The sequence below is a fragment of the Astatotilapia calliptera genome, chromosome 4 (assembly GCF_964374335.1).
Source record: "Astatotilapia calliptera chromosome 4, fAstCal68.1, whole genome shotgun sequence".
Taxonomy (NCBI): Eukaryota; Metazoa; Chordata; class Actinopteri; order Cichliformes; family Cichlidae; genus Astatotilapia; species Astatotilapia calliptera.
In genome coordinates this window covers 10,545,224-10,570,126 of record NC_137425.1, presented here as the reverse complement: position 1 = coordinate 10,570,126, position 24,903 = coordinate 10,545,224, and the positions used below count along the sequence as shown (strand labels likewise).

Sequence of the window (24,903 nt, the reverse complement as noted above, 5' to 3'; positions counted from 1 at the left end):
ATAGTGGCGAACCTTCCCAGAAATTGTTGAACCTACCAAAATTACTCCAAGAGTGCATCAACATCAAAATCTCATCCAGAGGTCATAAAATAACCCAGAGAAGCATCTAAAGAACTGCAGGTCTCACTTGTCTCAGTTGAGGTCAGAGTTCATGATTCAATAATAAGAAAAAGAGTGGGCAAAAAATAGCTTCATTGGAAAGTTCCAAGTTTAAAAATCACTGCTGACCAAAAAGAACACAAAGGCTCAGATGGCCCGTCTTCTGTGGACTAGCTAGACAAAAGTTGAACTTGCGTCCCGTTACATCCATCGCAGCAGTCCATTTAAAGGACATCATAGCACCAGTCAAACATGGTGGTGGTAGTGTAATAATCTGGGGCTGCTTTGCTGCTTAAAGACGTGCACAACTTACAATTTACTGAACAATGAATTCTGCTCTCTAACAGAAAATCCTGAAAGAGAATATGCAGCCCTGAACCTCAAGCATGATTGGATTGTGCAGCAAATCCAGAACAGACCAGCATGTGCACCTCTGAATCGCTACAGAAAAAAATACAATAATAAATTACGGCACTGTTAAACTCACGGGAAATGCAAAGCATTTATAAACTGCCTTTCCTTATCACCTGTCCTGCCAGCAGTGCGCACCGCAGTTTTATTATTTAACTTCAGTCTTCCATATATGTCGTATTGAATGTCTCTGTATATTCAGTTTAATATTTGATGTAAATCCAAAAGTTTATATTTATTTATGAGAAACAGTAAAGCCTGAATAACTTATTGTTGAAAATAAACCGCACACTGATGTGTTAATAATCCGAATTATTGAAGGGTTAATGGAGTTCAAGTTCTTCGTGTGAAGGCTGAGGAGAACTTTATAACATATTTGTATTTGTTTGTATGTGCTGTAAATATTTGTCACTTAGGCAAAAGTGTATTTTCTTATTAAACATCTTGTTGCTATTCATATGCATGTAAACAGCAGTTATTAGTGTAATAAAGGAACATAAAATATACAAGGTTGTAAACCTCTTTGCCAGTAATTCAGAATAGCTGTTTTCTTTGGTTGTTGTTATGAGCAAAATTAAAATCGAAAGGAAAATTGTAGGCCTAGATACAAACTCAGTAACCTAACCATATAAGCATACCATTGTATTTAAATCAGTAGGAGCACAATATAGTTTTGTCTCAGCCTGCTGCACAGATACAAGGCATATGGAAAAACTCTGCTCTGTCCTGCACACAGATTTGATATCTCTATAAAAGGCATAAACTGTTTGCTTATTTCGGGGACATTTGGCGCACATGAAACAAAGGCACCTGAATTTTCAGTGTTTTGTTGGAGTCTGTCCTCGGGAGGGTGCTGTGGGAGAATCCAACAGGTTTACAGGTATGGACGCCTTCAAGTGCAGTCGGGAATATTGCTATTAGACATTTCTACCCAGTATGAAAAGACGAAGTTTTAAGCCTTGCGACTTGGTTGTATAAAAACTGCATACACATTTATCATTTACATGCTTTAAAATTGACGATTAAATGCTGAAGTCTTGGAGGAGGGGGGTTTAATTGAGTAATTAGCTGAAACTAAAGGTTGAGCTAAGGTTAAATGAAACTAGTTGCTATACTGCAAACTTTTGAAGGTTTTCTTCAAAAGTAAATCAAATGTTTAATTTATTAAGTAAGAGGTTGAACAATAACTTCGAACTGTTCCTTTAACTCACAATGTCGCTTCAGAGCGAGCAGAAGACGGGACGCTTGGTGAGGTAATCGTGTGACTGTCGGGATAGTTGCTGCCTGACTACTTTTGGTTTCGGATTTTTTTTCCTTTACAGGTTTAGGGTTTGGTCACAGCTTGTGGGTACAGGAGCAGCAGGAGGAGGGACACGGGTGCTTGACTAAGTTTATTCAGCCGGATCTAATTTATTTTTCTTTTCTTTGTGAGCGTGTTTCCCTGTTTGCTGAAACCATGGTGTGGTCCTTCTTCTTCTTCGGTTTATTAATCGCGTGTACAGGTGAGCTTGTTTTCTTTCTTTGTTACATAAAGCTACCATATTGTGTCTTTATGAATTGATCGCTGCAGCTTCGAGCTCATCTTCGGGAGAAAGCCTACGCCCATTGTTTGATACATATCAGCTCTGTTCGTGGACTGTATAAACATGCTGTCCTACTGTCCGTGACCGGGTTTGTATTTGTTTCTTATAATCGTGAATTTCAGTTTTAATCTCTGTGTAGATCTTCTCGACTAAACACAGCTTGTAAATCATTGACCCAAGTTTGTGTATTTTATCAGGTCAGTGTCTGAGCTGTTATTCCTGGAGATGTATGAAAGAGAAACTAAATGACCAAGAAGAACTATAGTAACATTTGTATCAACCACTGTAAACTAAACAACAAAAAAAAGTTAGAACCCCTCAAATCCAATCAAGTCCGACCCCCGTCACCACCAACAAAATGAAAAGAAAGTGCTACCAGAAACAAAAGTAGGGAGGGGGGTTACATTCAGTGAAGCAAAAATAGATATGAATAGAAATTGTACTCTATGTGTCTACATAAACTTGCATCTCCATATTTCATTATCTTGTGTGAACCCAGAAAAAAACAACAACTTTGAAACATGATTTATGGCGCTACTAGACAGACCAGCTTTTCTCAGAGATCTGTTTCTTTACAGAAGGGGCAGATTTCTTGCTAATTTTATGAGGAGATTTCTTTAAGCTTCATAGGAATAAGGAGGAAAATTTGCAGTTTCCATAACAAAGCAATGAATTATTATCAGTCATCAACTTCTTTGCAAGAGAAATATGAGTCATGTCACTGAGTAAGGCTGGTTAAATCTTAGTCTCTGATACTGATCCCAGACAATACTTTAAATTACTTGAATAAAGTTTCCAGTGGATATTTTGCTTCTGAAATGGATTCATTTATTGGCTGGAGGTATAATGATGTAAGATGAAGTAACTCTGCAACAAACTTGTGGTACCAGTTATGCTTTAGATACTGCCTGATCTCCTTTCTTGGGAGGATATGCCTTTTAGATTAGAAGTCCTTTTTTTTGCCTGTCCCATTTGGTTCTTTAGCCGTCAGAATTGTTGTCTGAAGACCAACAAGGATACCCAATGGATTTACTTTGCGAAATGGATCATCACGGCCTTGCCATATTGGTCCGTTTGATCAACCTTTGTTGTTATTATTTATTTTATTTTATTTTCAGTTGTTACAGACGGGACAGACATGACTGAGGGATAGGAAAGGGAGAAAGAAAGATGAAGGAAAAGAAAAACAGAAAGGAATAGGGACAGTGAGAGAGGGCACTTAAAAAGAGAAAGAAGAGAAAAAAAAATCTCCTGGATCACCTGTTGAGAGAAAAAGAAGAGAAAACAAGCAAAAAAAACAGAGCAACATACTAAACACAACACCATCACGTTAATCTAGCTAAGTGTAAACAGCAGTAAATACTAAATATTGAATGTTGTTGTGCAGCACGTAGGACCGACAGCGCACAATGTGCTTGGAAATAGCAGCCAATAAAGGTGTAGTTTATGTCTATGAACAGTGGACACCCGTGTGCACACCTGTGTGGATCAGCGCGCTTGTATTCAAAAGATTTCCCCATGTAATGGTGTGCTAGAGGATGTAGAGACCCATAGCCCCATCCCCCAGGGCATGAAGCAGGCATGGAGGAGAGATTAGAAGTCTTTAAATCAAAATATCAAATCTTTATGAAATTTAAAAAAAGGTCCTCAATAAATTTTCATCTGGAGAGCTGAAGAGTATGAAATTGATAATTTTTTAATACAATAATCTTTCTGGCTATCCTGGAGTAGCTTGGCTTTCAAATACTAATTGGGCGAGAGTTGTTTAGTGTTTGTGTTCAGATATTGAATGGCTCATCTTTTCAGCACGGAGTCTTAAGTCCTCTGAACGAGGCCAGAGTACTAACAGGACCGTAATGCTTAGTAGAACATCAGAGTAAATGTTGCCATAAACTTAAGTCTTCTTCTTCTTCTCTAGAAAACCCTGCAAGTGCCTCCTGTCCATTACAAATGAGTCCCTCTAGAGTTGTGGTGAAATTTGGAGACGCCTTATCATCCAAGTGCACTTCACTATCTAACCAGACTGAAGGAATGGGCTGGGAGTCTCCATATGGAGGATTGGACAATACCAAGGGTGTCACTTTTCTTGACTTTAAAATTGACTCTGTGCCAGTGTGGGAGTTAGGGCCAATGTGTTATGTAAATCTCCATGATGGTGATCAGTGTACAGAGATTTTACCAGTCACTATTTATAGTAAGTAGCCTTAACTGTCTCATATATTTCCAGAAAAGGTGTTTTAGTATTTGAACAGTGAATGACATTAATTCATTTTATTTCTTCTACTTGCAGAAATGCCAGACAGTGTGTCATTGAGACAAAATTCAACTACAGTGAAAGAAGGTGAAAAGTTTGCCATACAGTGTGACATTGTTAATGTTGCACCAGCAAGAAATCTCTCTGTGCTTTGGCACAAAGGAAATAAGATCTTAAATTCTGAGACATTTATTGAGTCCAGTCCATCTCCCGTCAGTAAGTCATCTGTCCTCACTCTGACTGCTCATAGAGATGATGATGGAGCTGAGATCTGGTGTGAAGCAAAACTAAACTTGTGGCCAGGAGAACAAGGTCCTGCCATGATGCGCTCAATGTCGCATAGAGTGACTGTACTCTGTGAGCTTTTAACTTGATCTTAATCAAACATCAGAAGATTTTCCTTGTATTTTATTTTCTAATTTATTTCACATTTGTCTGTATTTTATTTGCATGCATGTCCTCAGACCCACCAACCTACACCAAGGCTGGAAATGAGACTCTGGAAATGACAGTTGGTGAAAATATGACTTTAAATTGTAACGCTAAAGGAAACCCTCCACCATTATACCACTGGGAATTCCCAAAATTCACAAAAGAATGGCATGACAAAGAAGAAGTGATTGAGCCAATTCTGACCCTACCGTTTGAGCTTCCAGGGGTCTATACATGCACAGCCTATAGTAACCAAGGCAATGTGATCAAATATTTCAATATCAGCGAAGCTCCAAGTAAGTTCTCATTAGTTACTTCATGACATTTTGTATCTCGTTATACGTTCTTATTGTCTATAATATTTTGTGCTGTGATTCTCCATTAGGTAGTCATCCTGGGACCACTGCTGGGATTTTAATCGCTTTGTTCTTTGTTTTCATTTTTATTTTGGGATGTGGGGTTTATTACAGACAGAGCAGAAAGTCTGAGCAGATAAGTTGAGAGCAACAATGTAACAACATTTCCCATCTCCCACAGGGTCTCGAACAACCTTTGGAGTCATGGTGGGAGTGGGTGTGGCCGTCGGAGTTTTGCTCCTCATTGTTGGTGCATATTTTGTGACACCTAATGGAACGTTCTCTTTCAACAAAGGCGGCTATCAACCAGGAACTCCCTCAAGACCAGTATAAGGCAGACTTTTTTTTAAATTCAGATTTGCATGGCTATTATTTTTATTTTTGTTAATGATCTTATTTGGTGCTTGGACCCAAAAATTCTGTAACATGTCTCTTAATGGACAAAGGACATGTCTGCTCTGCATGCTCTGTGGGTGTTCTTCTGCTCAAAGCTGTGGCTTTAAAAATGTATTATCTTGTCAGCTATCTCTAAAGCTCCACTAATCAAGATTGCTGCCCTAACAAACATATATAATACAGGAAATGCGTTTAAATGCACTGCAGTAACCTTTACAAGTCTGTGTATAAAAATGCAACAGATAAATAATTAGATTTCATCCCCACTACAGTCTTATTTTGGAAGCATGATGTGCTTGCTGGCCTTATTTGGAAATCTTTACTACACAAATACTTCCTGTTTCAGTTTTAATCAGGATAATTCAAACCTTTTTGCATATGGATGTGATGTTTTCCTCTCTCCTGCACATTTTCACAAGTCTGTAGCTGATGTCGAGATGGTTACTTGAATGCACATAAACTCATTTAATGAATCAAGCTGATGTTGGACTCAGGGGAATTAACACCTAACAGGCGCTCTTTTTCTAGCTCATCATTTTGGTTTTATGGCTTTCACACATACTGTATGGTTTGTTCTGTGCTGATTATCAGCTTCGTGCTGCAGCAAAGCTCCGATGAAGCCACTATATCCTGTCCATGCAAAACTACAAATGAAGACAAAGGTCGTATCAGAGGAATTAAACAGAGCATATATTTTGGACACAATTGCTGTAATACGTTGATACAGCTATATATGGTCAGAGTGGATTTCTCAGCTTTTTGTGCGGTTGTGCTTTTGGGTTATATTTCTCATCTAGTAATTGTGTTAAAAAATATTGTTTTTATTGTTCATATGACTTGATAATTAGGTACTATTTAACAGCAATTGTTGCCTCATCTGAATTGTAGACCTCTTGTGTGTCTTTAAAAAAAAATAACAATTCATCAAGAAGTACATTAAATATTTGCATAAAACTCATTTTTTTAAAGCAAAATTAGCAATTCTATGTCAGCATTTTATATATTCATTTTGTTTCTACTCATCTAAACATGTAAATGCTTTGGAGGTACTTTTTATGGAATTACTTGAGAGCACAATGTAGTAATTACTTTTTTTAAGTATTCATTTTTAGGATATGCATAAATTATTCATATTTCTTTCTCCTTTTTTGTAAAATTCGATTTCTGTATGCACTGGTAAGTCTTTCGGATCGCTTCATAATTTTTGCACTGAATAGACTGATAGAGTTTATCAAGTATTGCGCCAACTTTTCACATGACACAACAGTTGTTTTACTGAGTCTGCATTTTACCAGAGTTTGTCTAATTGTACCAGTGACATGTTTTTAAGAAACTACATGTGTGTGATTGTAAATCCTGAATTAAACAATTCAGGAGACGAGGCAAAGTCAAACCAGTTTTCTTTCTCACTCTCGGTCTTTGAGTCTGGCTACATTTTACAATGTTCACTCTGCCATACTAATTAGTTCTTTAAAAAGTGAATGTAAAGAAGATCATTTGTGATCCAGACTACTGTTGCCAATATAAACATATTTCTTATGAAACCATGTTTTTTTCCTTCTCTGTCACTGTTCAAATACTGTTTCTGTATGCTCTGTGTTGCCCTAACAACCTGGCACAGCCACCAGTGCTCAATTAGTCATGGACTTAAAGAAAAAAAAAACAAGATTTTTCAAATGAGCAAACGCACAACATTAACGTGTTTCGATAGAGAACTTTTAGAGGGAAGAGCATATTCAAAGCTGCAAGTGAACTGAGCTCATACTGCAATGTGTAAGTTGAGATTCCCAGCTGTGCTGTCCATAAATACACCATAAAGCGTTCGATTACTCGCTCCCTTGCACTGCAGTTGTGGTCAAAGCTGATAGGCTGCGTAGCATTCTGGTCACAGTTGGGAGTCTTACAAGCTACATCCTGCACAAGACCAGCACTGCTGCCTGCTGGGATTTCACAAAGCATGGAGGTCAGGAGCAATAGGAGGCAAGCATGCAAGACGAAGGGAAAACAAGCGTTTCTTCACAGAGAGTGACACTGAAAGGAAAGAGAAAATGTGGGTCAGGTTGATATGCTTTCACCTCTGTGTTCTAGGAGACTCACATGACTCAAAAATTAAGGAATGAAAGTTTGGTGTTTACATTTTATTCTACTCAGATTTCAAGCTGGATGTTGGAAAATAGGGGTAGGGGGTGGAGGAACTAGACAGATGTATTCATCCTATATTAGTGGCATTTTAGTTCTGCATATACTTCGATGTCTCTGCAGGCTTTTAATATCCTGCATACTTGCTTCTAAGATTACTGCAGTGCAGTAAGTGTTATGCTGTTTTTCAGAGGCCTGCAACCTGTTACATTTCCCTCTTTCCCTTTCACCCCCTCCATCGCCCCCCAAAGTCAGCTGGGAGGGAACTTTTGTTCCAACATAATTCCCTGCAGGGTTGCCAAGGTCTTTCAAGTTGGAGTTCTCTTTCTCTAGTCTGTTAATCCACAGCTCGGTGCAGAAAATAACATGGGAAACAACTTTCTCACATGGATTCTTTTGCTTTGCACATTTTGTTCAGGTAAGATTTTGTCGCAGAGGTGTTTCTTTTCACTTCTTTGGGTTGTAGATGACGTTTGGTCTTATGGAAATGCTAGTAAGTAAATCCGGGTTAGAATGATCAGTAACTTCTGTGAAATAAATCTAAAGGCGAGCTCGAAGAATTAGAGCAGCCAGTTTTGTGCTGACAAAAATATTTGTCTTCATGCCAAGACTGTTATTTACTCAAGTGATGAAAGGCCCTAAAGAATAAGATGTGTGGTTGCATGCTGGATGCTTATTAGGTTGCAGCCAAGATATAATGTGGGTGACGCCCTGTAAGTAGGTCAGTTTAATTCTGCTGTCATAGCACATGTGACTTATTAGTAGTATAGCTATAAATCCCCTATTAGCAATGCACACTTGTAAACTTTGAAAGTATTAGACAATTCCTGCTTGATTACTTGTGAGTGTGTTGTAACAGGGTTACATAATGTGCAAGTAGTTACGGCTTTTTCATGTAAATATGAATATGCATTGTGATGATGATGACAGAAAAACAGTGAGAGATATCACTGCTGTGTATCTTAGTGTCAGGTGAAGGCTGCTCCCTAATCCTCAAGCCGTCCAGGGTCGTGGTGGGCTTTGGGGAGTCAGTGTCTGTCAGCTGCGAGGCTGCACGCCCTGTCCGTGTCCTGGGCTGGGAGTCAGCCATCAGTGCTTCACATACACAAGAGGACCGGTCTGTCCAGTGGAAGGTGGACAGTCTCATTGACTGGATAGAGGAGCCCATCTGTTATGGGGTGTTTTTCACAGCTCCGAAACAATGCGAGGAGAAGCTCAACCTCGTGCTCTACAGTGAGTTGTTTAAAAGCTGTTGTTAAGATTGATTTCTCAACCGAGCCCTTTTTTGATTGACCTGAACCCTGTGTGTTATTCATTTAGAAACTCCAGACAGTGTCTCCATCAGACAGGTGAACCACACCGGCCCCATGGTGGCAGGGAAAGAGTACCAGCTGCTCTGCGAAGTTCAGAATATTGCTCCCGTTCAGTATCTCAGCCTGAGGTGGTACAGAGGGCAGACTGAGGTTTATAACCACTCCTTCTCTGATCTCACCTCTTCCTCACCTGTCCAAGTATCCTCTATCCTTGTTATCACACCAACTAAAGCTGAGAACGGAGTGCAGTATAAGTGTGTTGCAGAGCTGGAGCTTGGGCCAGAGGGACCACAGCCACCTCCCACTGTTTCCTCAGAACCTCTCAATGCTTCTGTTTATTGTGAGTCACTAAGCTCTTCTCATTCTTAAAGCAAGTTCCTGCATGCTCGATACAGTGAGAAATGATATGTGTAACTTTCTCTTTAGTTCCCCCGACATTCCTGAGTCCTGAACCAGAGATTTTGGATTCTATACTGGGGGGTGAGATCATATTAAACTGCACTGCAACAGGAAACCCCACCCCAATATACAGCTGGCAATCTTCCGTTCCCATGCAGGAGAGGGTGGAGAATGAAGCAACTGTTACCTCCTCCTCGCTGCTCCCAGGGACCTACACCTGCACTGCATCCAATACACTGGAAAAGAAAAGCAAGCAGTTCATTGTCAAGGCAAAGACCAAAGGTAGAAGAGAGAAATGAGGCACATGCGCAACCTGTCTGTGCATGCTGCAGCCTAACTTGTATCTTCTTTTGCTTTCACCTAGGCGTTTGAAACAACCACTGTGGAGAGGGGGTTGGACGACCACATCAGAAACACAGCGAGAAGTTTATCTTTTTTACAGTTTTTATTTCTGGTGTTTTTGTTTTTTTACTTTCACATTTGCTACTCTGGCGATGGAGGTGCATATTTATGAGACGATCTTCTTATCATCCAGAATTAGTTCACACAGAGAAACAGACCTGAATATGCTGTGCTTGGTAATTACCATTTAATTTGTCAGTGTTGTTTTAGGATGTAGTTCACATTTTATGAGACATTCTGTGTCTAATTTATATTTGGATAGGCCCTTTTTTCCTATTAATGAAACTATCTTGTAACACTACAGAAGTGTAGCTACTCATCATAGCAGTATGACTAGCACCAGGACATGGCTGTAAATATGACGTCTTTGTTTTCTCATCTTTATCAATACAAGTTTAATAAATGAATTGTAATAAACTTCTTTCATGGACCAACAAGCCACCTTTAATCAAACATCTTTCCAAAGGAAAAAAATACTAAGAATACTAACACATAATTTACAGTAGTCTGTCCAATCCAGATGAAGCTTAAATGAATCATGCAGAACTTAGAACATATAGATAGAATTCATATTAAAGGTAACCTTTATAATTTCCTATATTCATTTTAAGTAAAATTACATATTCTATTTTGTTCTAATTTTAAAGATTATGACTTGGAGCTCATGGAAATCAGAAGCCAATTTCTCAAATTCTTATTTGAGATATTGTCTTATATTAATGAAACAAAGATTTACAATACAGAAATATCCAACTTATCAAAAGTATGTTCATCTGTACACTCAATACTTAGTCTGGGCTCCTTTACCGTGAACTGCTGCATGATTGCAGAGCAGCGTGATGCAGCCGATCAGCCTGCAGCACTCCTGAGGAGTTATTTAAGCCATTGCTTTAATAGCCACCTTCAGCTCGTGTTTATTTTTGTGTTGGGTGTTTCTCAGCTTGACAATACCCTGCACAGCCTCTCTGTGGCAGGGCTGGGCAATTACCCACCCCCACTCTACCGGATTCAGTTCTGGCAAGTTGACTGGCCAATTAAGCACATTAATAACCCAGGCAGCAAATCTGGTAGTAGTTTTGAGACTCTGGGCAGGATCTAAGTCCTGCTGAAAAAGGAAATAAGGTTTATCAGCAGGTGGAAGTATGAAGTGTTCTATAAGCTCTTGGTAGACAGCTGCACTGACATTGCACTTTATAAAACATGGTGAACCAACCACATCACAGACCTTGGATTCTGTGCCTCTCCACTCTTCCTCCACGCTCTAGGACTTTGATTTCCAAAACTAAAAAGTAAATCTGGTTCATCTCTGATTTAGGAAAAGTCAGTGTTTGCTCTTGATGCACTGGCACCACGCTCAGCCCATTCCTTTTCACCAATGACTTTCTCTGCCTTTCTCCCTTTGTGAACAGCGTCATTGATCGCTGTCTGGACAAGTGCCAAGTCAGCAGCCTTCCCCCATAATTGCGATTGCACGTGGCATGCCCAGGAGATGAACAGTATTCATGCTGTAATAACATTAATTTAATCAAACTTGTGAAAATAATCTAATATCTGAGACACTGATTTTCACAAGCTATAAAACACTCTAAATTAACCTAAAAAAAAAGTTTATTTCACTGTGTTTGAAATTAATGCAGAATACATACGTGTTTACCTTTTTAAAGCTATACCAAAAAAACACAACTTTTCACAATATTCAAACAGCTGCCATTGCATCATTTTCCCTCTGTCACTGGGTCACTACGACTTCTCACCGCGAGATGGCGTGGTTATACTTCTACAGTCATTGATCTTAGGAGGTGATTGGTTGTTGAAGACTCACATGATCAAAACACTGCCTCGTAAGAGGATTTTTAAATATATAGAGAACTAGTATATGAGTGTTGATTTTAAAAATTTAGTGCCATCTGTGTGTGGATTTTATCATTTGGACCCCTGTCACGCGGTCACTGCGGCTTCTGACCACGAGATGACGCTGCTGTACTTCCTAAGAGGTGATTGGCTGTTGAAGAGTCACATGTTCAAAACACTGCTTAGCAAGGGGGGACTAGCATGAGCAGCTAACATTAGTTAGCTTTTTGAGACTAATTATTAGGTCCATGACAACTACTTAAAAGTGATAAAGGTGGGAGTCATTTCTTGGGTTCTTTCTTATGTTAAGTCCTCTTTGCATTTGCTCACAACAAAGAATGTCGTGTTCTCTTTCAGAAATGCCACAGAAGGATCCGTGCCAAAAGCAAGCATGTGCAATTCAGAAGTGTTTACAAGGTGCTTTAAGCGCTCACTTTGACGCAATTATATGTTGGTGAAGTGAACCTGAACTGTTGCCTAACTCTATCTCCCCCCCTGCAGCTAATAAGTACGTGGAAAGCCTGTGCGAGAAGGAGATCGCGGAGATGCGGCGGTGCTGTCAAGTGCATGCGGGAAACTCCATTTGCTGCTCCGGGTTCAAAGACTCAAAACCCGCAGAGAGCAAAAGTAGCGAATAGTTCCATGTTACATGTATTCATGCAAGTCATAATTCTGCATTGTATTAGTATAACATGACAGTGGAGTTTGCTGAGTTGTTGCATATTTATTTGTCTGTCTGCTACCATCCGTTTGTAAATTTAAATAGTGTTTTCTCACAGCAGACATTTTGAGATTGCAGAGAGCCTCATAATCACTCATCCCCCTGGGGCTAAATGGCACACATCTGGCAGCCTCACAAAGCTGAACAATGCAAGCTGTCTAATGTATTTAAATATTATATCGTGTGGTTCTGTCCACACCCAATGTATTTCTCATGCCTAGTATGAAATTTCAAGTATGTGTGTGGCAAGGAGTTTTATTCTAATTATAGTAATAAAGATTTTTTTAAATTAAGAATTTCCCTATTTCGAGACTAACTTGTTATTCATATCTCAGCCTACAGCAAACATCGTACAGTGGATAGCTTTTAGGGGTGTAGAGGAGAACATGGCAGAAAGACAAAGTTTAATGCTAGCTGGGTAGACAAGGATGAGGCTCTAACAATTGTTTTTTCCTTCTGGAAAAGAAATAAAATGTTTGCACTTTGAATGAAACAATTGGGTTATACTTTTTAAATTAGGAGCATCATTCACCACTCATGCAATGATTAGGACAAGAAAGTCATTACAATTTAAGATTTGTTGATTGATTCATGTTGTCAAACATTTTCTTTATGGAAGCAGGTAAAAGTGGAGGTGTGAAATTAATAATACTCTGGTAGATTTGTGGCTTTCAGTTAATTCAACAACCTTATTGACTACATAATTGTAATTAGAACTACATAATGCCCTGGGTAGATTTTATTCCTAGGTGTGTTGTTTTCACCTTCCATTCTGCTGGGTCGATTCTGGCCCTCGGGCCAGAACTGGGTCAGCCACACCTCCTCAATGACTTAAAACTTTTAGTCCCTGGTGTTATGGGCCCCAGGGGTCCAGGCCCATCCAAAAAGGTTAGTGCACCCCCTCAGCTGAATTCTACTGGCATAGTTTTGGAGGCAGGCACTGTGGCAACTCATAAAGAGAGAAGCAAAAAGAATAATTTTAGTAAAATTAAATCCTTCAGTTTGGTAAGGAAGGAGATCTAAATCATTGATAAGCTATTACAGTAAAAACCAAGCTCATGTTACTTATTTGATTAATAGTAGCTTAGTGACTAGGAAGTAATCTCAGTAGTGTGACTCAGGAGGACACTGATTTTTGGAGCGAATGGGCCTGTGCAAGTCAAACAATGGGAAGAGCCCCCATATGACTCTTTGGAACAAAAAAAATGTCATTTTTTCGACTTGTGTAGTTTGTTATAGGTGGTGTGGATATTCTTGTGGTTTAAAGTTGCTTGTTTGTTCTTGAATTTGTTGTGTACTTTTAAAGGTGGCCCAGCTGCCCCCATATTTGCAAGGGGTCATTACAGCGAGTAGCACCAGATTTCTGATTTGTCAGGCCCTTCTTGACACAACATCAGATGGGTTGAAACAGGGACCTTTTGCTTGTTGGGTGAATGTGTAAAACTCTACACTATGGAGTGTATAGGTTATTATTATACGGGACTCCCTCTTTCTGTAACATTTTAAATATACCTTTAACCTTTTATTTTTAGCTATGCATCTTATTTTACCCTCTGTTTTTAAAGTGTAAGTGCAAATGTGCACACAATGTATAGGATAAATGTACCTAAATGTCTCTGAAGATGTAACTCATGCCTAATATTTTTTAGGCATGGTCTGAATATTTGTGAATCCAGGCCTTGGATTATTTTAACACTGACACCCTGGTTGTACCTGTTAGACCCAGACAAACTACATTGTTAAGGATTTCCTTAGTACATGAGCTCCACATTCTCTGCATGGGAGTCATTGCCATCTTGAGCAGCTGTAAACGGTTGCTCAGGCTCATTTTACACTTTGAAACCTTGCCTCCTTTTGTCAAAACTCTAAACAAGTAAATTCACACAACTTCTGGCAAATCTTACTAACTCATCAACACAGTTTTGCACGTTCTCAAAACCACGGAGTGTTGTCAGATCACACAGGGAACCATTGAGAATAATCACACCACACATGGTACATTGCACAATACGCCTAGGACGAAAAATGTAAACAGCTTTCAAAACATGTAACTCAAGTCTTTCCGGCCTCGTGTGGCCATCTTGCATGTAAAAAAAAAAATTTGAATAAAAAATAGATCCCTCCTAACACACACGCACACACATACTGCCATCCACTCCTCAGCTTCCCTTTTATTTACCAAGACATCATTGTGGCAACAGAGGATCTGCTGAGAAACCAGTTTTATTCTCATCTAACATAATTATAAAAAATTAGAAACCATAAAACTGGAGTCTGGGAAAAATGTGAAACACTTTAATGAGTACATAATTGTGAGAAAAGAAAATCACCTACTTCACACTTCTGCTGTTTCTTTTTATATGGGTTATCAATTCGTGCACAAAAATATGATAATATAAATGCTTGAATATTTTTTGGGAATGAGTGTTCTTCATCTTATTCTTCCTCCTGTGCCTCACATAATTTCCACCACCCTTTGAGCCATCTTAGCAGGCCAAAGTGGCTTTATATCTTATATCTAGATTTTAAGAAATGACATCTGTGCTGTAATTGTGATTAATGTCTGCTTGCGGTTCTTGACGTACGAATGCAAGTGAATCACTGTGCAGAAATTAGTTTCTTAAGGCTTTAAGCTTTAGTCTCTTAACTTATAGCTTTAATAGAATTATACATGTAAAAGTAAAGAGTGTTGATAAAGGTTTATACATTCAGACCAATCAAATGTATAGCCAAAGACATATATACGGCAATAAAATAAGAAAAAAATCAAGAAATGCAGGCTTTCGATCTTTTGATATAGCGATGTTGAATGTTTTCAGTTCATATGTTCAACAGGTTGGATGCCAGTTAGAAAAGAATGAGGAATCCTGGATTAAGTTGGATGAAGTGGTGGAGAGTGGCAACTGAAGCAGCGTTCAATGGATATGTAGGTTAAAAGTTGGTCAGAGGTTTTGGGTTAAGGAAAGAAATGTGAAAGCACTGATGGTAGTGGGTCGAGAAGAGGGTGGCATAAGAATGGAGCAAGCAAACATGTTGAAGGTGTAATCTGAAAGAGACAGGAACCTGCTCAGTGGTTTCAGGGGAGAATGGAACTGGGCAGTATTAGATGGTAGTCTGTAAGATGAGTCTGGACATCAAAAAGAGGAAGCAATTGAAGGCAGAGATAATTACTGAATGGTGGAGGTTGAGGAAGGAAGAATGCTGTGCAGAGTTCAGGGAAGAGTTGAGGCCAGCTCATGGTAATAGTGAGGAGTCATCAGATGACTGGGAAAGTACAGCTGTAGTGGTGAGGGAAACTGACAAGAACATATTTCATACTTAATGTCGAAATGAAAAAATACGGGAAAGCATTCAAAGGAAGTTAGCAAAGACAAGGTAATATAGTAAGGGAAATAAAGAATGTAGATATGAGTACTGTTAAGCAAGGTCTACAGCAAAGGAAAAGGCTTATAGTGAGATGCATCTGAGAATGGACATTGAGAAAGGAGAAAAAGACTTCTTCTATCAGCTAGGCAGAGCCCTCAACCTTGAAAGGATGTGCAGCAGTTCAGGGTGATTAATGATAAAGACAGAAATGTACTAACAAGTAAAGGGGGCTTGGAAGGTGGAAGGAGTACTTTGAGGAGCTGATTAATGTGAAAAATGAGTGGGTGAGGGAGGATGCATGAAGGACAGGAGGACAGTTGGTGAATCAGGAAGTGCAAGGGATTCGAAAGGAGAAAGTGAGGGCAGGTGTGGTGAGGAAGAGTGAAAAGTGGCTAGTATAGATGGTTTCTCTATACCTGTTGGAGATGAGCAGTGGACTTTTTACCCAGATTGTTTACCTGCACCAATATTCAAGAGTGAAGATGGTGTGCAGAATCGCAGTGCCTACAATAGATGAAGGTGAAAATAGATGGGCATGATTAGAGGAGGAATAATGATATAGAGAACACGTAATGTTGAAGATGGACCTAGTGGGCAGGAAGGAAAGAGGAAGACTACATAGAAGTTTAATAGATGTAGTGAAGAAGGACACGCAGATGGATGATGATGATGTTAGGGATAGGATGAGATGGAGACAGATGATTCCCTGTGGCAATCAGAAGATGTGGGGTTCCTATTTTTCATTAATTGAAGTCATTTTAAATTAAATTATTTAAGTCTCTATACTTTAGGTATTATAACATATTAAGACTAAACAAATACATAATTATTCTTTACCTTTACACTTCATTTTTGTTCCGACAAATTTAAAAAGATGATGTTTTGAAGAGAAGTTACAGCGAGTCATTTATTTTATTTTACTTTATTTTATTTTATTTATCTAGTCGAAGTACAAGGAAAGGAACAGCACTCCTGTGTTTCCGGCGTCGTCCTGTTGACGCAATGACGCGATGACGTCAAACGGAAATCTATAGCTCCAATTCTTTCTAGAATTCTGTAGCACTCTCTAGCCCGCTGTCTTCAGGGATGTTCATCTGAGTTTGTCTACATCTAATACAGCAAGAAGCTCTTCTAAAGAAACAAATACATATTTCTGCGCTGTGCGGCGATCTTGCGGTCTGTCCTTGTTTCAATCAAACTTGTTAGCTTCTCATAGCTCGCGAACTTAGCTGAAGCCTATTGTAAGCTAACGGTGTTAGCTTTGGGGTCTTGGTGTCAGGATGTCCAGGATAGATTACAGCGTGTGGGACCACATTGAGGTGTCGGACGATGAGGATGACATCCATCCAAACATCGACACACCCAGTCTCTTCAGATGGAGACACCAGGTATACCAACAAGCCACGCATGGTTACAATTAAGATGCTACACATGAAGTAAAAGTGATGCATATTTGACCTGAACTGTTAGCTGACCTCGTGTGTTCACTTTTAACATGAATATAGGAATGTTTAACTTTTTGCAACTAAATCCACATTTGGAAAAAAGAAAAAAACAAGTAGTAAAGATTTTATATTTTGACCTCAGGCTCGTGTGGAGCGGATGGAGGAATTTCAGAAGAAAGGTGAAGAACTAAACAAGGGACTGTCCGAGTGCAGACGCAAGCTGGCAGACACACAGAAGAAAATCAAGGAGCTAACCATTTCAACATCAGAGGATGCCAAAGCAGAGTTGAGCAAAGTCCAGGCTGAGGAGAAGAAAATGAAAAAAGAGGAACGGGATTGGGAGAGAAAGGTGGGAGACTACCAACGGGAGGAGAAGAAGATGCCGTGGAATGTAGACACGCTCAGCAAGGATGGGTTCAGCAAGGTGAGGTAGAGTAAGTGGAGCTTAAAAAGCACTACAGGTTTTACATCGCACATCATTTATTACACTCTTTTTTTTCTAAAGTATTTTCAGGAAAACAAACGCTAACAAAACTGTTGTCTTTTCTCCATATTTCATCTTTTAACTTCTGCAATTGTTTGTTTGAGCCTGACATCCAAGGGAAAAATTGGCCGAAAACATGATCACCACATGTCCCCCACAACAGAGCCATTAGATCCCCTCAAAAGTTCAACACCTTGTTCACCTTGCTTTATCATCCATTCAACTCGTATGCCACTGTGCCCATCTGTCCTGCTTTAGAATAAAATGTGTGAAAGGACATGGTACTTCAGATGTGGCATCAGCTGCCATCACCTGCACTGATCCTTGGCTCAAAGCTGGAAGTATCACCAGTTACTTAAGAGAAGACATTAGACTGAAGGAAATAGGGAAAGGGCACACATACAGAGTCGACTTTTCTGTTTCAACATTTACAGTTGATTTAGAGTTCTGTGTTGAATCTTTGCAGATCCTACAAAGTAACCTCCACAAGGATCCAATACTCTCGCCAGCATTCATGCTTGTGCGTAGTGTTAATTACCTGGTCCTGTCTCAGTATTTTATATGCAGAGTTAGCCATGATGGAAACAAATAAAACCGTGAAACAGTTGCTAATAGATTGAGCAAGTATTAAAAAAAAGTAGCCAGAAATGCAGAGGAGGAATTGACAGTACTAAACAGGCCAATACAACTGTTGTTGTTACGACATACCTACAGTATAGATTCAATGCAGAAGTCTACATCTACTCTCATTCTTTGACTTTGTAACACATTGAAGTCTTTTCTTGCAATTTTCAGATATGGGTTTATTAATATTGACATCTCTAACTTGTATGCAATGACATTCTTTCTGTAGAACTCAGAGACATTGTCGTTAACGAGTCCATTCTTCCACTGTCCTTTTCATAGAGTATTGTTAATGTCAAACCTGAAACTGAAGAGACCGAAGAAGAGAAGGAGCAAAAGCACAAAACATTCGTGGAGAAATATGAGAAAGAGATCAAACATTTCGGTAAGCACTCGCATGCATCAGTATTTACTCTCGTTACAAGGTACTGGTGAGAGTAGAGATGCTTCTTCATTACTCTCGTTACTGCAGGCATGTTGCGACGTTGGGATGACAGCCAGAAGTACCTCTCTGACCATCCTCATCTGGTATGCGAAGAGACCGCCAACTACCTGGTGATCATGTGCATCGACCTTGAAGTTGAGGAGGTAAGTAATACAAACAGAGCTTGTTTGTCATGAATTCCTTCTGCACGTGACCATACTCCATCTAAATATTAAGCTGTAAAAACGCTTCTTCCTCCTGCAGAAACACGCATTGATGGAGCAAGTGGCTCATCAGACCATCGTCATGCAGTTCATTCTGGAGCTTGCCAAAAGCCTCAAAGTTGACCCCCGTGGATGCTTTCGCCAGTTTTTTGCAAAGATTAAGGTAACTAGTTTTAGTTTAGCTTCTATTAGTTTTAGTCTTTTTAATTATTATTGTATGGAAAGTAAATGTCAGAGTAAAGGTTTGGGAGCATCAGTACAGGCATTGCAATTTGGATTTGGATCTTATAACTTATTCAGTGACCTAAATATGGGGTGGAGTTCAGAGACCTGGTATTAAATTGAGCTCAAGGCTAAATTATTAAAGATGATGGCATTGGCATGGTTTGGTTCCAAGGTATTTAAGAAAACTGTTTCCTATTTGCATAAATGTTTCCGTGAACGTTTTACCTCACCACGTCTGTTTTATTTGTCTTTCTGAGTTTGTTAGCAAGTCAGGCAGAGAGCTCTTTCTTCCACACTTTGCAGTGGCATGCAAGCCAAGCTCCTGTTCTTATGGCAGGAGCTTAGAGAAGTTAAGGTTAAAAAGTTTGGTTACACTTTACTGGAGATTTACCTGGCAATGGTCACAACCACATATCCAAAAAGACTTGGCAGAAAAATGCAAGTTCTCAGACGACTAGCTTTAGTTTATCTTTGCCTAGGTTAGGTATTCACTGTTCACTAAAGTTTTACAGAGGGATGGATTTAGGTTGATTCTGTTCATCTTGATTCAAAGTTTTCTGTGGGACAAACGCTTCATCGGTCATCTGAGTGGTTAATTTGTCTATTAGTGATGAAACATTTCTTCCGCTGGCAAAGTTGCATCCAGATGAACAGATTCAGCTTTCTGGGATTTGCTTATTGTCGAAGATGTATTAAAAAATCCAGTCAAAAAAATTCTTTCTGTCTAAATTTTTGTATTAAAAGAAGTGGAGAACAGTAACATTGATCATCACCTGAACTCTGCAAATGTAGAGAACCGGTTCCTAACCTTTGACAGATTCCTCTGAGTTCACAATGTTGAATCCCGATCTGTCGTTATCCCCCTTGTTTTCAGAAACACAGTCTAACCTATAATCCTTCTGTTTTGAAAGCTTGACAGATGTATGCAAATGCAGGTTTACTTAACTAAACCGTTTTTTTCGTTGCTGTTTTTTTTAGTTCATAATAATAATTTCGGTCTGGTGCACCAGGGGATTGTGGAGTGGTTTTATTTTGGGGTTTTTTGTTTTTGTTTTTGTTTTTTTGCATCTAGACCTGTTGTACAGGAACTAAATTTAGTCCTCAGTGTACAGTGCACAGTTTCCGTAAACGGTCTCTGACATGGGGAAACCCTCGTACTAATTGTGTGCATACGTGTGCATACGTGTGCCTTATCAGACAGCAGATCAGCAGTACCAGGAAGCTTTCAATGATGAACTGGAGTCATTCAAGGAGCGCGTTCGGGGAAGGGCGAAGATCCGGATAGAAAAGGCTATGAAGGAATATGAGGAAGAGGAACGACAGAAGCGCATTGGACCTGGAGGGCTCGATCCCGTTGAAGTGTATGAGTCACTTCCAACTGTAAGTTTTCAGCATAATTGAGCACATTCCTTTGTTTTCGTTCTCTTGAATGGCGTGTTTCACAGATTGCATTGGTAATTGCAGGAGATGCAGAAATGCTTTGATGAGAAGGACATCCAAATGCTGCAAGAGGTTATTAGCAAAATGGATCCAACGGTAGGTTGTTTGGTGTTGTCGTGCAGGTTTATTACTGTGAAGCACTTTTTTTATAATGTGAAAAGTGCTATATAAATAAATTGATTTGATTAGATTATAGTTTTTCTCATCGGAGTCTGTTTAAATGTAAAAATGTATGTATATCTTTTTTTAAACATCCTAGCTTTACTCGGTTCATAAATGTGATTCGTTCTACATGATTTAGGTGGCAAAGGCTCACATGAAGAGGTGCATAGACTCTGGGCTCTGGGTACCCAACGCCAAGGGAGACGACGGGGAAGAAAAAGGGGACGAAAAAGACGACGAGCCCACCTACGAAGAGATCCAACACGAGAAGGAAGAAGCCAAAAAGGAATGACCACATCTGAATTGTGATTTGTTTTTATTTTTTTGGCAAATGTTACCCCACTGTATTTCAACTTCACTATGTGTATGTTTAGTTTGCCAACCAATGACACAACTTCTCAAAAATATTTAGCTGACATTTAAGGGATTAGTGTTCACCTAACTCCACAGCAACATTACGTGAACAACTGCTGCCTGGAAAAGAAACTGCCGCTTGTGTGTGTGTGTGTGTCTTATTTGTTTGGATCTCACTGAAGTTTTGTTCTTTGAGTTATTCGTAGCGCAGACATGCGTTGGCTGCTTTGTTTGTGTTGGTCATGATGATTTTGTACTTTTCAAATTCCAATTTTTCTTTGAGATTTTTGGCTTGAGCAGCCAGTGTATTATTTTCCCAAATTGCATTTTCTACAAACTTACTAATCTAAACGTTCACTCCTTGAGACAAAGCGTTTGTGGTTGTTTTGAATGTATGGGTGAGATCAGAGAGGGCAAACATGTGAATCAAAAGCAGATGAGACCTGTAGTGGTGTTAACCCTGATGACTTTGTTGTCATTTTTAGTACGTCACAAACATGAAGACGATGACTACAACTATCACGACTTTAAAAAACAAAGCTTTTCATTTCAGGACACACTGGCTGCACATACTGTAACTAATTTACAGCCTGACGAAAAGGAGTTAAAAGTTCCTCAGGTTTAGCATTTCGTTATGGGGGCAATTGACAGATCATATGTTCTAATAGTGAAATTTGCACAGTAGTGCGTGCCAGTTAGGCGTGTTTGGAATCTACATTCACTTTCTGTGCTGTCATTTTGAAGGTGATTAGTACTTGGGCTTTTGCATGATGTCAGAACTTGTTTTACAAATAAACTAATTGCAATGGCTTATAAAAGGCATTTTTGACTGTCTTGGACATTAATAAATGAAACTGCTCAATGGATATATGAGCAAACTATTAACCCCAACAAATATTTATTTTTCATTGAAAGCTAATTTTAAGCTTGGGCAAAAATAACTTGAATGAATACAGAATGCATTTCTTAAACAATGATTTCATTTTTTAAGGGAAAAACCTACTAGGCCCCGTGAAAGCGAAATTGCCTGCTCTTGTTAAATGATGAGTTGATTGTGATTAACTGCATTTTTGGGGGGGGGGCTGAGTTTCATTACTCCCTGACCTGTTGAATTGAGAGCTCCCTTATATAGAACTTGTCTGACAAACAGCAACACGTCATACCACGATGTGAAGAAACTTGAGAACAGATAAGAAGAAGAAGTCATTGACACATATCAATCTGGAAAGGGTTACAAAACCATAAGGCTTTGGGACTCCAGCGAACAACAGTGATAGTCATTCCCACAAACCCACAAAGAAGTTCCCACAAAGAAGTGCAGGCCTCTCTTGTCTCAGCGAAGATCAAAGTTTATGATAAAAATGTTTTGTAGGTTTTTTTCCATATTTTTTGGACTGATTAAACAGAAGTCAAACATCTTGGAAGGCTTGTATTGATTTACATCTGGTGTAACTACATCAGGTGTATATAATGATGTAATTACATCAGTCAAAAAGAATCTGCAATTAGTTTTTGGTAAAGTGACCTTTACATATCCTTTATTTATCCAAATAAAAAGCCTCAGTTGCATTAATAATATCTTTTTCTAAAGGATCGGCCCAAGAAGGCAGCAGAAATTGTCACAGGTATAACAGTTCTATAAAGATAGTTAAAGTGGGCAAAAAGGGCTGAATTGATTATAATATAGGTCCAATAAGAGAGAGCCATAAAGATACCTGCAAAATGAGTCAGTTCTTTATTTTATATACAACCCCATCATAAATCCTGTTGACTATAGCCTATTTACTAAAATCACATATGAAAAACAAAATAAAAATAAAAATCCAGCATTCTTGAAAGAAAAAAACATCAAACAAACTTGCTTTTTCCTTCCTGCACAATCTGCTGATTTCAGTTTGTGTGTGAGTTCAGTTTGTGCCGACCTCAGCCCAGCAGCCCGACGCAGGAAACCAAGGCAGTGATGACAAGTGCTGTGCAATACAGCAAATTTTGGTATCCAATACCAAGTAAATACAGGGTTTCCTATAACAATACCAATACTGAAACCTTTAACTTATAAATGCAACTTATATGGTGGGGGGAAGTTTGTCATATCTTATGACTTATTAGATGACTCATCATCAGTTCACAAATTCTCAACATATTTTAATGACCACTAAATCACTGTGATTTAAGATGTCGGCTTCTTGTTATAAATGTGTTCTTTAAATAAAACATTTCATACTGTATGTTGGAGGGATATTTTTTATTTCCAAAAAAAACAAAAAATACTGAAGTTAGTGGATAAATTCAGTATGTTTTGATCTGATGCTAATACCAGCATTGGCATGAATACTATGGTACTTGGGTCGATCCCCTCTGATGAGCAGATGAGCAGCAGATGTAATGGCCACAGGAGGACTGGGGGGCCATCACAAAGAAGTTAATTATTTTGGCAGATGTTTACTTTGCGCAAGACACATGGGTAGATAGTTGCACAGTGTTTTTCAACTTAAAACACTTAATAAATCAGTTAATAGACTTTTATTTCAGTTGTGTTTTGAGGTCTTGTGTAGAGCTGTATTTCAAGCTTTCAAAGAAAGCTTTAATGCCACATCAAGAAGTTTAGGCATGCCATTATGATGTTCCTAAATCGTGGGTGTCAAACTTCAGTCCTCGAAGGCCAGCATCCTGCTTGTTTTTGAGATATCCCTGCCCTACCTGCTGCTATTACCTGGATCAGGTGTGTTTTGCCAATAAGAAGCTACAAGGGCAGGTTAGCTGGAAAACAAGCAGGACAGCGATCCTTAAGGCCTGGAGTTTGACACCTGCATCCTAAATGATCTGATGTGTGATTTTCACCTTCAAAACATGAGAGCTGACTAATTAGGTCTAAACCAATACTTTTAGCAAGCACAAGTTGATTTGTTTATTTGGATGTTTTTGATTCAGTCTTAGAGAGATGCCAGTGAAGGAAATATTCATCCCAGGTTTCCAGGGAAAGATTTTCCAAAACATTAAACTTTAAAATATACATTGTTCCCATGTTAAAATGCAAAACAAGTGACTTAAACATATCAACAAAGTGTGTCTAATGAGAACATAAATCAACAATTAGGATATTGCACTTGGAAAAATGAGACATGGTTAGGCATAGGTTATGCCACCAAAAGGTATGCAGAGTTGTTATTGGATGTTTTAATGGTATAAAAGTGGCACAAGAGTTTGTTTAATATTGTTATAGGAATCATTTTTAGGTTAACATCTGTAAAACTGAAGCCCGGTATAGAGTGATAATATTTTTGCAGGTCCAGAACACCTGGCCCCTTGCGGTGTGGAGGAGCAACAGCTTTACTCAGAGTCCCTCCTGAATGACTGGGCCTACCTCTGACATAGAGCCCAGACACCCTGCAGAGTAAGCTCATTTTGGCCCCGTGATGTCATCCTTTAAGTCACTACCCAAAGCTCCTGGTCATTGGTGTGGGTGTAATAACAATAGCTAATAATAACTATTTTATTGCAGTACCACTTTCAACACACACAGTTTTCTATATCTTATTTAAGGTGTAATGAACTGAGAAAGATGGAAATTCCCTGCATTGTGGGACACCCTAATGAAAAAAACAAATCCTGTAAACGCCCCTGCTTAAAAAAAACAAAACAAAAAAAAAACCCCAAATGAAATCAGGTAGAAAATACAATATTGACTTAATCTATGGACTATGAGTCTGGGAGAAAGATTTATTACTTTACATTTTTGGCTGTGCGGAAGGAGAAGTAAGATAATAGATGTATGCTTGTAATAATATCATAGGACAGA

General features: G+C 39.0%; 3 protein-coding genes and 1 non-coding gene across 5 annotated transcripts; all 4 read left to right on the top strand.

The window, feature by feature from the left end:
• Positions 1–1,765: 1,765 nt before the first annotated feature.
• On the top strand, positions 1,766–6,213 carry LOC113020541 (cell adhesion molecule 3-like). Of its 2 annotated transcripts, none has more exons than XM_080300230.1 (5): positions 1,766–2,012; positions 4,012–4,287; positions 4,384–4,704; positions 4,812–5,075; positions 5,317–6,213. In XM_080300230.1, the coding sequence occupies exons 1-5, from the start codon at positions 1,967–1,969 to the stop codon at positions 5,466–5,468; spliced, it is 1,059 nt and encodes a 352-aa protein (XP_080156356.1). In that variant the 5' UTR covers positions 1,766–1,966; the 3' UTR covers positions 5,469–6,213. The 2 variants fall into 2 exon arrangements, with proteins under 2 accessions (XP_080156356.1, XP_080156357.1); XM_080300231.1 differs by lacking the exon at positions 1,766–2,012 and adding an exon at positions 2,074–2,181.
• Positions 6,214–7,373: 1,160 nt separating this feature from the next.
• LOC145419214 (vascular cell adhesion protein 1-like) lies at positions 7,374–10,221 on the top strand. Its single transcript, XM_080300232.1, has 6 exons — positions 7,374–7,581; positions 7,922–8,088; positions 8,637–8,903; positions 8,991–9,323; positions 9,410–9,664; positions 9,747–10,221. Exons 2-6 carry the CDS (start codon positions 8,037–8,039, stop codon positions 9,752–9,754), a joined length of 915 nt encoding a protein of 304 aa, XP_080156358.1. The 5' UTR covers positions 7,374–7,581; positions 7,922–8,036; the 3' UTR covers positions 9,755–10,221.
• Positions 10,222–11,638: 1,417 nt separating this feature from the next.
• LOC113020002 (C-x(9)-C motif containing 4 homolog (S. cerevisiae)) lies at positions 11,639–12,213 on the top strand. The gene is made up of 3 exons (XR_013908494.1): positions 11,639–11,778; positions 11,993–12,052; positions 12,137–12,213. It is a non-coding gene; the product is annotated as a C-x(9)-C motif containing 4 homolog (S. cerevisiae) (transcript).
• Positions 12,214–16,704: 4,491 nt separating this feature from the next.
• Positions 16,705–21,926, top strand: LOC113020540 (cell division cycle 37, HSP90 cochaperone). Its single transcript, XM_026164594.2, has 8 exons — positions 16,705–17,110; positions 17,310–17,591; positions 18,558–18,660; positions 18,748–18,863; positions 18,964–19,086; positions 20,346–20,528; positions 20,613–20,684; positions 20,890–21,926. Exons 1-8 carry the CDS (start codon positions 17,003–17,005, stop codon positions 21,040–21,042), a joined length of 1,140 nt encoding a protein of 379 aa, XP_026020379.1. The 5' UTR covers positions 16,705–17,002; the 3' UTR covers positions 21,043–21,926.
• Positions 21,927–24,903: the final 2,977 nt, after the last annotated feature.

Excerpts from the sequence above, each read along its gene's own strand:
- LOC145419214 (XM_080300232.1), top strand. The coding sequence starts at position 8,037 with ATGGGAAACAACTTTCTCACATGGATTCTTTTGCTTTGCACATTTTGT. Across the intron at positions 8,904-8,990 it reads GCTCAACCTCGTGCTCTACA|AAACTCCAGACAGTGTCTCC; the intron begins GTGAGTTGTTTA and ends TTATTCATTTAG. Across the intron at positions 9,324-9,409 it reads TCTCAATGCTTCTGTTTATT|TTCCCCCGACATTCCTGAGT; the intron begins GTGAGTCACTAA and ends CTTTCTCTTTAG.
- LOC113020540 (XM_026164594.2), top strand. The coding sequence starts at position 17,003 with ATGTCCAGGATAGATTACAGCGTGTGGGACCACATTGAGGTGTCGGAC. Across the intron at positions 17,111-17,309 it reads TCTTCAGATGGAGACACCAG|GCTCGTGTGGAGCGGATGGA; the intron begins GTATACCAACAA and ends TTTTGACCTCAG. Across the intron at positions 18,661-18,747 it reads GAAAGAGATCAAACATTTCG|GCATGTTGCGACGTTGGGAT; the intron begins GTAAGCACTCGC and ends TCGTTACTGCAG.
- LOC113020541 (XM_080300230.1), top strand. The coding sequence starts at position 1,967 with ATGGTGTGGTCCTTCTTCTTCTTCGGTTTATTAATCGCGTGTACAG. Across the intron at positions 2,013-4,011 it reads TTTATTAATCGCGTGTACAG|AAAACCCTGCAAGTGCCTCC; the intron begins GTGAGCTTGTTT and ends CTTCTTCTCTAG. Across the intron at positions 4,705-4,811 it reads GCATAGAGTGACTGTACTCT|ACCCACCAACCTACACCAAG; the intron begins GTGAGCTTTTAA and ends GCATGTCCTCAG.